This window comes from Danio rerio, chromosome 22 (assembly GCF_049306965.1).
Source record: "Danio rerio strain Tuebingen ecotype United States chromosome 22, GRCz12tu, whole genome shotgun sequence".
Taxonomy (NCBI): Eukaryota; Metazoa; Chordata; class Actinopteri; order Cypriniformes; family Danionidae; genus Danio; species Danio rerio.
In genome coordinates this window covers 21,469,381-21,482,257 of record NC_133197.1, presented here as the reverse complement: position 1 = coordinate 21,482,257, position 12,877 = coordinate 21,469,381, and the positions used below count along the sequence as shown (strand labels likewise).

Sequence of the window (12,877 nt, the reverse complement as noted above, 5' to 3'; positions counted from 1 at the left end):
ACATGAATGGTTTTAAGTGAAGAAACACATCAAGAAAATTTATATTCAAAATGGTGAGCAAGTGGCAAACATTTTATACATATTAGGGTTACATGATTCGGCTGAAATGAGAATCACGATTTTTTTATTTATTTTTTTGCTTAAAATCAAAATCACGATTTTCTCACCATTCTGTAGATGTAAAGTAAAGGTTAATAGGAGTAGGCTATTATTATTGTAATTTTCAAACATATGGCAAAACAACAATAATAACATTAGGCCTATGTGTTGGTTAAAATGCTAAATAGTGTATAGACTTGGAACGGTGGACTTGAATAGACTTTAAATTTGCCCTGGTTTTTAATTCATGGTAAAGTGATGGCATCAGAATACAACTATTCATAATTCTGAAGTTGAATAATTACGTTGGAGAAATGTTATATGCTTGTAATCTGTCTTGACAACATTAATAGACCATTTATTCATTGGTAAAATAAGACATTTTTCATTATCAGATTTCCTCTTGCATTACATTCAATGTTATATAGTGTAGAGTGTAGGGTCAAATCGAGATAGCTATTTTTTTTCCGGATTAATCACGCAGCCCTAATGCGTAAATAATTTCAATGTAGAGCTGCACGATTCTGGCTAAAATGAGAATTGCGATTTTTTTGCTTAAAATAAAGATCACGATTTTCTCACGATTCTTTATATGTAAAATAAAGGTATGGTTAAAAACAAATATATGGCACAACATCGATAATAACAATGTGTAGGTCTACTGGTTTTTATAAATAATTCTATTCTATTTATAATAGTTATGATGTTGAATTATTAAATTTGAGATATTTGCTTGCAATCTGTCATATTAGACAAATTTATTTACTGGTAAAATCAGACATTTGCCATTATCAGATTATATTCAACAATATATAGGCTAGAGTAGTTATACTGACATTGTAAACATTTATTTTCATGCCCAACTGTGTGTTCGCTATAAAAGAAAAAACATATCAAATGCTTGCCGTAATCATAACTCTAAAATGCGATATTATCATTTAAATGAAGTGCACACTTTTGGTTTCATTTTGACAGCTAAGTGCTTTTTCATACTTCGCGCGCGGCTCCCAAACGATCACTCTGTGCCACAAACTAAATATTATTTACAACTGTATTACCTGTTACTCACAACATGAAGGTTCAGTTCAGTAAAGTAGACGTAGTCAGCTGTTATCACAGAGAGGGCATGCGCGCTCTACTTAATAATAGACGCGCGCGCCCTCTCTGTGATAACAGCTTACGGTCCGCAGCTCAAGTCACGTGTGATTTCCCAGCCGCAAAAACATCATTATATGAATACAAAAATGACATTTTTAGGTGAATTATACCTAATAAATACAATATGTGACTCATTCAACATCATTTGGAGGTGTCAATGTCACTGAGCAACGAATGTGAAACAATGAAAATACTCGTGCAGCCGCCTTTTCTTCTCTCCTGAACTTGAAAATATGATTGGCAAAATCGTAGAAATGCTGGATTAAGATCGTCTAGGGGGTCAAATAGAGATCGCGATCTTTTAACGATTAACTGTGCAGCTCTAGTTCAATGTATTAAAAACTGTCAGTCTTTCAGCATGCTAATCAGCACTCACTTAAGTCACTTCAGTTCCTTTTGTACAGGATAAGACTCAACTTAGTCCCACCAATGTCAAGGCATTCCTATTACTAAAATCATTCCTGCAGTCCAACATTACCAAAAATGCTAGGTGCTTTCACCAGTAGTTCCTTATGTGTGAAAGCCCCTCTTGTATGCTGTAGAGCTGTGGCAAATAATCGTTAGAGAAATTGATTCTGCATCAATTGTGAGATTTTGAATATGCAGTGTAAGCTTAGTTTATAACAGCAGATGGCAATGTATGCTTTACAAACAGACATATTCTGCTTGCGTCTAATTCCTTACAAATAACACAGAAAACTAACCATTAATAGAGTTTAGCGTTGTCACGAAACTGGAATTCGATATCAATCAGTACTAAAATGTAAAAAACGTCCATCTCTCGCAAACATTTGAGGGCTGATGAGCATGTTCCTAAACAGCGCTGATTTGCCATTGTGTTTAACTACTCAACATAAATGACTGTGATTGGCCGTGAAGGTCATCGGTTCACCATTTTAAAGCTGCGATTCGTCAGCGGGTCGCTCTTATGTCAGCTTATGGACAAACCAGCTGATTAACATGACTTTAAAACTCTCCAGTCTGCTTGCATATGTGGTTACACTCATGGCTCGTTTCTATTGAGTGATACGGTACTGTACAGTTCGGTAAGCTTTTATGGCCGTTTCCACTGTCAAAAGGTACCTAAGAATGAAACATAACGTACCATTTTTTTAGGTACCCTTTGCAATGGGTACCTAGCACAATTAAGGGGTACCTAAGGGTACCTAACTAAGGGGTTGCACAAGAGCCAGAAAAATGAAAACAAAGGAACTGCCATTTTAAATCACACAGCTGAAACATTACACCGTAATAATAAATACATATAATAACAACAAGCCATGGTCGACCCAAGCTCAAACAAACTTTGATGTCGTCTTGATGAACAGCCACAAAGCCAATAAGATGAGCAGAATCTACCCTGAGCCTCAGTTTTTTACAAGCCAATCTAAAGCGCAAGCAGTTTCGTTTTCTCATCGATCTCTTGGCTTGATCACGTGAACACAATGGCAAATCAGTGCTTTTTAAGAACGTGCTCAACGCTGCTCAAATGTTTGCAGGAAATGGACATATTTTTCATTAATTTCAGTCTTGATTGGTATCGAATTCCAGTATTGTGACAACCCTAATACAGTTGAGGTGGTTTAAGCAAATAACAAAAATGTTTATAGCAAACGGCGTTCATGCAAATAGCGATGCATCTTGAAATTGATCAGAACCAATGCAGAATCAATTTTTCGAACAAGAATTTGCCACAACTCTAGTAAGCTCCTCTGCTTTCATTAAGGTGGAAAAACATAATGCCAATAAAACGGACACAAGTGCATTATTCCACATGGAGAAAACCTTCATCAATACAAGTAAAAAGCAAAGTTTTCTGATAAAAATAAATAAATAAATAAAATAAACTCTGTCTGACACACATCGACATTAAAATGCAATTGCGAACCAAACCACCCACCACAAACACATGCGCTTAAATACACACGCTGGATGGGGGAATGCCGGGCCACACACATACAGATGTATCCAGCAAAGTAGGTCTAAACCACAAACCCCAGATTTCATCATAAAGATGCCTAGAATCCACTAAAAAGTCCACTATGTCTGGGCACAAAGACGGTAAAATGGGTATTAGCGCAATGCTGTTTGTGTGCGGGTGGCTGTCTGTGGGTAGCTTGTCTTTATGTCTAAGCCATAGCAAACCCAGAGGACACATTAGCAAGGTTGGTGAGCTGGTGTGTTTGGAAAGGGCTGGGCAAAACAAGAACTACCGTAATGAGAACCTCCGGTCTAAAACCCTCCTGCCTGCTGATTAGAGGCCTTCTACACCCAAACCTAAACACACGATCATGACCACGCAGAGACATACGCAAAAACATGTGTAACGCTGCAAGCGACACAGCATGGTAACACCGTATGGAGCAGCTCTCTTTGTTATGCAGTTCCTGCCCAGTTCACATTTCCTGCTGGACCCTCTGCTGTAACCTGACCTCGACCTAAGTGTGTTTCTCCCATAGACCAGCGCCCACACACAAACACACCTCTTCCCGGCTCATCTTGCCAAATCTCTTTAGCTCTGACTCTTTCCTGTCCTTTAATCCAACACCAATCAGCCTCCAGACACAAATTACGAGAACTAAAATTAAAATCTAAGCCACGCCATGTATAGCCGAGATCTGTCTGTGCCTGTCTGGTGTCTCCCGTGTGTGCCTGCCACGTTCTACCTGGAGCAGTTCCAGCCCTGTGGCAGGAGAATGCTTATGGGAAATGCCGCATCTGAAGCACCATGGGAAGACTTCTGCTAATCTTGTTCACTGACCTAAAGATGGTCTGCAAATTAAGACTTTACATAGTGTTTCTTCAAAAGTGGTATTCAAGGACTAATTAAGGTTAGTCCTTGAGCTAGCAAGAATTTTACTTCAAACTGTAAAAATCACCCTTTGACTTAAAATAATGGTATAGAATTCTGCATGTAAGAAAATCCAGTTTGCTAATTGGTGATTAGAGTCCAGACTTTGAGTTGGGGCATCTCAATTAAAGATTAATGCGAGATGCTAAGTGGTATTGATTATAATTGTAAATCTTGAGTGCATGGTGTGGTTTCAACACAATGCCAGCACCACTGATGAAAAAACAGGGACGAAGCTTGTTAGGAAATTCTGCTCTTTCAGCTAAATTCTAAGGCATCTGGCTTGCACATACAATCAAAATTTCCCATCAATCTTTTTCAGCATGAATTAAACGCTTCAATTACATACCTAATGCACATCTTTCATTCTTATGTTTTGCTCTTACCATCCAACAAATATAAACAAGAAATTTCTTCGACTTCAATTTGATAATAAAAAGTACAGGTGTTTGGCTCTCTGTTTCATACTTGAGTCAGATTCCTTTCATAATGGAGCATTATGACTCAACCAAGAGCAAATGAACAACCCTTAACTATGATTGGGGACTGATATAGAGCCAAATAAGAGCACCATCACGCATCAAATTTAATTAGAAAGGTGTGCAAGATGACTGCTTAAATGTTGGTTTCTAGGAAAGTTTTTGTTCAAATTATAGGCAAATCTACGTGTAAAACCAGCAGCCCTCCAAATAGCTGAATTCTGTTTGTACAGAGGATGTTTGGAGCTTATTTAACTCTGAAGACAGGAACAGAGGAGACCTAACAATAGGAATGTGGGTACTGGGTGGATTTGCCAATTCTGGCATGGGGAATCAAAGCCATAGCCGTGTGAAGGCTTGCCAATGATAAGGAGGGGTGTGCAAATGCACAGAGGGGGCAAGGACTACCATGCAGAAGAGAATGCCAGCACCTACCAGAAATCCCACACGGGTCATGCCTGGTCTGGCCACATTCCTGAGTCTCAGAGTGCACATCAAACACAACCCCACCGAATCAATGAATGCACATGTGTGTTATGAGAAAGTCATGGGCATTCCCCCTTCTAAAGCTTGAGCTTCTATGTCCTATTTGTTAGAAATTTCAGATAAAACATTTTATTTGGTAGCCAATTTAAACACTGACTGGCTGGTCACAGCCAGAGAATAGCTCATATTGAACAGGGTGTCCAATACAGGTCTTGGAGGGTGGACATTCATTAATCTAAAATAGCTTAATTGGTAGGTTAAGGTGCATTTTAGGCTGGAACTCTACAAGAAAACTGCCGATGAGAACCAGAATCTGACCTTGCATGGAGTAGAAGGTTGATGGATAACCAGCAGTTACAGCTGAAGTCTACCATTTTAGTCAAGCTGGTCAGGGCAGTCAAACATCTTTGGGTAAACATAAAACAAGCCCCAAAAAGCAACCTGATCAGCCTACACATTCACATTGCAATCTTTTTGGGTACTCTTGTTCCTACAATTACATTGCATCAGGAATTCAGCAAAATATATGCTCCCATGGGATGACTAAATTACAGGCTTGGGGAAAAATGTTTCTCAATAATATTGACACTGGTCATCTTAGAGCTTAGCAAGTGCGAGTATTAGCAAGGGTATTGTACCTGTGATACTGTGTCTGCAGGAATTGAAACTCCTCCTTTATGCGGTCTAGGGTCTCAGGGTAAGTGAGTTTCAGAGGTTGTGTTGACCCTGATGCAGCAGCGGCCGCAGCTGCTGCTGCTGCTGCAGCTGAAGCTGAGGATCCTGGTGGAGGTTGCAATGGAGCCTAGAGTAGAGAAAATTAGGAGGGTTAGCATTTGAAATGTTTTTAAACTGAATGGGTGTTGTGTTTAGAGAACACACAAAACCTCCTGGCAAGCAAATTCCCATGAAAGGCTGATTGTTTCTAATGCATAGATCAAGTACCAAGCATTGTTTCAGACTTAAAACCTAAACATTTATTTCAGAATAAGCTTTATTTGCCAAGTGTGCACAAACAAAATATTTACTTACAATGAAACTGCTTAAAACTGTGATATGATACATTCTTCAAAAATCAGATGATTCAGAGAACAGCTTCTAATCACTCAGCATGAACTTGATGAAGAACCCAATGCATAGAGGTCTGTGAACAAGATAGTGTGCTATGCACAAGGCAGACATGAAGGACACTGATGAAAGACAAGCTCCCCAGGATGAGAGAGAAAGCAACGAAAGAATGAGAGAGGATGGGGGTTGGGGTAGTTCCATGACATAGGCCCATTGTAAAGGGATAAAGCATTACAGACAGATGTATGTCTATATCACAGAAGCTGTGGGTATGGTAAAGATGGGGGATTGGGGTGGGGACCACGCTCTGTGCTAGAATTAAGACATTATGTTTAAAATGAAGAATGGATTAGAGGAGAGTGCAAGAGGATCCCATCATGGTGGGACCCCACCAAGCAAACTGAATTCCAGCAACTTCAGCAATTAAGAGCTTGGCCTCAGGGTAATGCAGATAGACAGGCAAACAAAAGCCTATGCACTGTACAGTAGAACCTGTCCATCCATCTATCTGTCTCCAAGCACCTCTGCTGATGGAGGTCCTCAAGCTTGTGACTGCCACCTCGCAGGGGTCCTTGCACTTCTCACGAGAAGCTCTTTTTCTAATGAGCCAAAGAGGGTTAAATCTCCAAAAGGGACCTGATTGATCAAATGTGAAAGTGCATAAAGCCCCATTACTTCAATTAGTATGGAGCATTTGGTTTTGACGGTGGTCACATTTACTGCTAAACACTTGAGAGGCTAACTGTTGGCAAAGTGTCACAGGGTGTTATGAGCATGTGTGACCTGCATTAACGCTAGAAAAGGTTTTAACCCAACCAGGAATTACTGAAAGAATTAAAACAGTACATGGACAGTTTAAGCTTAAAGCTCGTCTTCGAGGGATGGGGACAGATGTAGCAGCAAATATCCAATGGGGGGTGGGCGTGTAGGGTGTCTGCGGGTAAAAGGGGTCACCCTGTGTCGGGCAGGAGGTTTGGAATACTAGGGGGGAGATGTTTGGTGGGGTGGGGGTGGACCAAACTACAGAGGGAGAATGGAGCCTCTCGGCCTGTGGCTCATGGGAGACACAGCGCATTGTTAGAGTCTCTAACGAGCTCCTCTCTCCAGCCCTGCATTTCAATCTGCTGTCCAGATCCCCAGGCTCTCACAGCTCCAGCCTAGCAGGGAGCACACACACACTACAATTACTTCTCACAGGCCAAAGAAAAGAGTCTGGAGAACAAGAGGAGGAAGGCCATTTGACGGGGGGAGGCGGGAAGAAGGGGGAATGACACTTGGCTCTATTCCCTTCTTCCTCTTTATCTCCTCTCTCTCTACCCCACCCAGTCTCTCACTCTGATATTCACCTCTTTTTATTGAATTTTGCGTACAGGTGCAAAGAGACTTCCGGGGAAAAAAAAGAAAAAAAAAAGAATTGACAAAGAGCGGGCCTTTACTAAAAGACTGAGACCAAAGGGCCAGTCGCATGGAGCTTCTTGGAGACTGAATGTTCATTAATTAGACATTCAGGTTTCCGAAACCACAAAGTGTCATCACCTTAGAGGCCTTTATTGTGGTTCTTTCCATGTGTCCAGTCTCAATACAGCAGCCATTTTGATTCAGTGCTCTTCTAACACACTTCCCAAACTAAATCGGCTGTAAATTCTGTGCATCTTTCTTTGATGATTGTCACAATAAACGGTTCACTTCACCTCGACAGTTTCACAACTAGGTTTTAACCCGGCATTATCAGTACTGTGGGCCACTCTTGTCTTGGCAATGACCGTAAACACAATAACCGTAATCTGTATTATAGCAAAACTTTGAACACTCAAGTTGACTGAACTTTTTACATCTCTCATTATGCGATGCTGACAAGTCACACAAGAAAAAGGGAGTAATGCTTTCAAACTTATGCTAAATCTGTCATTTTGGACTTTAAATATAAACGAATTACTAAGAAGTTCTCACATGACCTTTAGTGAGAAACAGCTCAGGATAAAGTTGGAGTCTGTTGAAAATTATAGCTTGAGCTGTCTAGATACTATGAAAAGCCCGGTATATACATTATAGTCATGTCCAAATACATTTCTTTACCACACTTACAATGACTCTTGGAAAGTGTGAGTGTGCAATGTTTTCATTTCTTTCCCACTAATTACATGTTATGTTGCATCAAACCATAATGATCTCCCAAATCCCCTGCCCACCCACTTATTCAGACACAAAATGAAGAAGACACTGCTAAACACTCCAAAAACCATACACACTGAGAGAACTGCTGCTTCTATGTCCACTGAGCTATCCAAACCACAGCTTCTTTCTTTCTGTCAGAGGTCTGGCTGAGGGACCTACAAGACTCCCACATGGCCTACATCCGAGAATTGCTACATAGTCTGTGAAATGCTGTGGCCAGCCATGATGACCGACATCCCAAAACCTGTCAACACAGTGGCCTAACCTTTGATAAAGCTGTTTCTCTTTTCACACACAAATCACTTGAAAAGATCTGACCACAGCTTTGACGTTTCCATTCCCAGAGAAAAGCTACACAGCCCAGTTTAGAATTTGCCAAAGTTTTTAACTTGTTGCTGAGATCATTGTGTAAATTATAACTGTGCTTTAAAAACAGCTGTATTTTCTCTTTCAGGGGTGCTCAACCCTGTTCCTGGAGATCAACTTTCCTGCAGAGTTCAGCTCCATCCCTGATGAAACACACATGAACCAATTAATTAGGACCTGAACAGCACTTCAGATAGGTGTGTTTGATATGGGTTGCAACAGAAATCTACAGGCAGGTTGGTCTCCAGGAAAAGTATTGAGCACCCCTGTCTTAAAGTGTGTTTTCTTGGTAGTCACCAAGCGAAGCGTTTGAGAATCAGCGAGTCTGTTAATCATCATGCTTTTGTTAAAAAAACAAAAAGTTAAGAATTCACACAAACATCTTCACCAAGAGAAATTAGACTGAGGCTAAAAATAACTGAAAGCACTTTCTGTATCTCTGAACCATATGATGTCGATATGAAAAACCTCTTTAGGTGTACACAAAATCAAGCAACCAGGCCATGCTTTCTGCTGCAACATTTGAAGTTCAGGGATTGCATATAAAATCTTTCGACTACAGTGTCAACAACTAGCATCCATTTGCATTTAAAAGAACCACCCAGGGAATCTGACCTAGGCGCGGCCTTGTTTCATTGATTCCATACTCTACGGCAGCATGGAGCTTTAAGGAATGCCCCAGTAATCCCTTACTTAGACGGGGGAGGGGATGTGGGGTGTAGTATGGTGCCAGGCACCTGTTTCATTAACATCACACATCTTTTCTCTACCCTCTCCGCAAGCTCGTTATTCAAATTTCCCCGCTGTCAGGATACATTAGCGGTGCCGCGACGTTGGCTTGTCAGCTGTGGTAATTGCTCTAGGTGCTTCCTTTATGAGGTAACCCGCAGCCTGTTTGTTCTTTCAGTTTCAAGGAATTCCGCACTTTCTTCCAATGACTTTTGCAAACCTTGTCCAGAATGCTTCGATTCATGGCTGAGGGTGCCAAGGCATGTGCCATGGCCGGAACGGGCCATGCCTTGATTTTACTCGGATTCCTCTGAAAACAGTAGGCTGGAGGAGAGCAAGAGTGTCAGGAAGGATGTTGGTGCTTTACTGTTTATTGATATCTTAGCTGGAGCGGATCCCTCCAGAAGCCAGAATTAGGACCAATCAGCAGTAGGAACTGCCCACTATTTCAAACTGGCAATTAAGATGTTCCATTTGGTAGTTCAGTTACACACAATTTAATAATAAAGAAAGTAGTAATGCAGCCCAGCAAACAATTTTGTGTTTAATAGACATCTAAATGTAAACAGACATCCAAGAATAGCCCAAAACTAGACTAGACTAGTCAAATAGACGGACTTTATGCGTGTAGTCATTCATTTTTTTTTTATTTGACGACTAGTCTAGTTTTAACCTATTCTTAGATGTCTATTAGATTTTCACTGACAGTCCAATTTCAGCCTTGTTTTAGCCAAGACGACCAGTATCAGATGCTAATAATCCAGGCTGTATTCTGCAATAAAAGTGCAAACATTCTGTTTCTCTTTTACCCGAATACAAAAGTCCTTATGTTTTTAGATATGACTCTCCCTATCAGCCTTAAGTTATATGGTGGACAGCAACCACTTACTCTTCTTTTCAATAATAAAAACACTTTTAAATACTGCTGGACAGATTAATTAGCATGAAATTTGCCACCTTGTTAAAGATTTCTGCCTGCATCAAACAAACGGTTTCGAATTATACTGATTCTTTAAACAAGGTGACAATTTTCTGAAATATTAACCTTGTTTACTTGTTGAGGAATGTGTGGGTGGATTATGTCTGCTTCAACATCTTTATTTAATGCATAAGATCTTTTTCCAATTTCATTTAGACATATTTGCTTTTAATCAAATTAATTAAACGCCACTCTTCAGATTTTATTCCGTATATGGATACTAACAGATAAAGATATGATCTGGACCGAAGAAGATCACTTATTAAAAATGTCAAAACATGGCTGAATCACATGCCAACCACCTCTTCATGTCCCAGGTTGTTTAAGGTGAGTGGAAAGAGGTCGTATTCAGAAGTAGCGGAGTGCCCTGGAAAAACAGGTTGGACCAATCGCTCATTCTAAGAAGAAATAAGAAAAGAACCAAGCAGCCTATAGACACCACAGAGCAACAACTAAGAGGGGTGGAAATCCTAAATACTTCACCTATGTAGTGTGCATCTCCTTCAGATCACGAAATTGCACACCCCAGTGGAATCTAATTTCCATCCCTTAGGAAATGAATGTCAAAGCATTCTTGGGGAAGGTTAGGGGTGCTGGGGGAGGGGTGCACGGTGACTGTAGGGAAATCTCAGGAAGGATTTTAACACTTAGTTTGATTCAATCAGTCAGGCGTGTTCAATGATAAATGAATAATTTATTAAATAGTGGTCAACAAATATGTTTTTTTAACAGTCAATAACGTCAATATGATAACTAGAGTCTATGGTTGCCGAAATAACACCACATAAACATGATATAAACATTGAACACAGAAACCAGGCTAACACTTATTTACCATACACTATATATTCTGACAGAACTTTTGAGACATGAGAGATCTAATGCACCTATTAATAAGCCAAGCATCTTGATTATTCATACTTGTGAAGTTTCAAGCTTCTTTGGGAGATGTTACATGCCATAAGTTAAAAAAATATATATGTAAAAATAACAAATCAATACGAGCATTGTGGAGGTTCATGTAGTACTACAATCTGATATTTCAAATGAAATGTATGAAAAGCTCTACTAAAACTTGTAGTAGCTACAATTCATCACGAAGTACAACAGTACTAAGATCTGCCTACAATATGACGTGGTACAACAATAACATAATGGAAAAGTGGTATCCAACACAACAATTCAATTCATTTAATGCATTGTTTACCTTGAATTTTTGGGACAGAAATCAGGCTAATTCAAAAGCACATTTTACGGTCTCTCGCTTATATCCAATCTTAATTGCTCAAATTGCAATCCACGTGAACGTTTAGCCAAAATGATGAGACAAAGGATACAAACACACTTTGTTTTATCAATGATATGCACTAAAGCGCATTGCGCACCAAGCAGACGGTCATTTTACTGAGTAGTGAGGCAACTTACCGGAGGTCGATTCTGGGGAAACATGGTGAATAGCGTGGTTTGTTGCGGTTTGAGAATCGTCTGTTTCGATGCTGTGTTAAATGATGTTTCGAGAGACTTTGCGCCTTTCTCCAGGTCTCAGAAGAACATTTGGCCCTGTTTCGGCGGCGCCAGGCTCGGCTCGCGCATTCCTCGCTCAAGACTCCCTTTGTTCTGCTTTATCGCGCGATACAAGATGCGCCCAGTCCGGTATCGAGTCCCTCAATACGATGCACCTCGAAATATCAGAATGCACGCGCTCGGCCTTCAGAGCTCCCCCGCCCTTGATGTGCTTTACTAATGAAAATGATAAAGAAACCAAGTGGATGGCCAGCTATCGTGCTCCCAAGACGCGACACTCAACGCAGCCGCAGCTTCTTTTGTCTGCTTGTCTCTCTCTCCCTTTCTCTCTCTCTCTCTCTCCTCATCCGCTCCTTCCTTTCGGATCCTCAGCTGTTTTTCAATGGGACATGCGAGTTGTTTTCTTCAAGAGAAACGCATGCCCCCCCGTGCAAAAAAAAAAAAAAAAGAGAGAGAGAGAGAGAGGGCTTGGCTTGTGGTAACAAGAAGCAAAGGGTTAAATTCTCAAGTTACACTCATTTTAGGCTGCGGTGGAAGTAGGAACCCCTAAAATGCATGGATTGATTTGTTTATGTTGCCCTATGTGGGGCAACAGTAAACACGTGATTAGGAGAAATGATAGAAAATATGGTATAAGAATTGTTTGCATACATTTCATGTTAATATTCTGATATGACGACGGTAAAACTGCCAAGTACATATGCAAAGTATCAAGTAAAGCTGTATGACTAAAATACACAAAATATTCAAGAGAAATATTGGACATATTCAAAAATTCTGTGTTTGAATTATGAAAATGACTTATTTAGCTTTCACATACATGTTTTTGTCACATCACAACAAAATGGCTACCTGCATCTTGTTAAACACCAAACTTGATATGGCAGATAAAGCATTTCAAATATTCATATGAGTGTTTTTAAACGCTCTGTTTTGAGGAAAATGTTACAGTTTGGGCTTCAGAAT

At 40.2% G+C, this 12,877-nt stretch overlaps 1 protein-coding gene across 7 annotated transcripts in view; it reads right to left on the bottom strand.

Annotated features, from left to right (window-relative positions):
- The window catches only part of tle2a (TLE family member 2, transcriptional corepressor a), a 50,623-nt gene extending 38,325 nt beyond the window's left edge, over window positions 1–12,298 (bottom strand). For 6 of the 7 annotated variants that reach the window (XM_005170480.6, XM_068216338.2, XM_009296271.5 and 3 more), the window contains exons 1-2: window positions 11,813–12,298; window positions 5,712–5,875 (exon numbers count right to left, since the gene is read on the bottom strand). In XM_005170480.6, the coding sequence (XP_005170537.2) occupies window positions 5,712–5,875; window positions 11,813–11,836 (188 nt within the window). In that variant the 5' untranslated portion in view covers window positions 11,837–12,298. 7 annotated transcript variants of the gene reach the window in all.
- Between the last annotated feature and the right edge of the window lie 579 nt (window positions 12,299–12,877).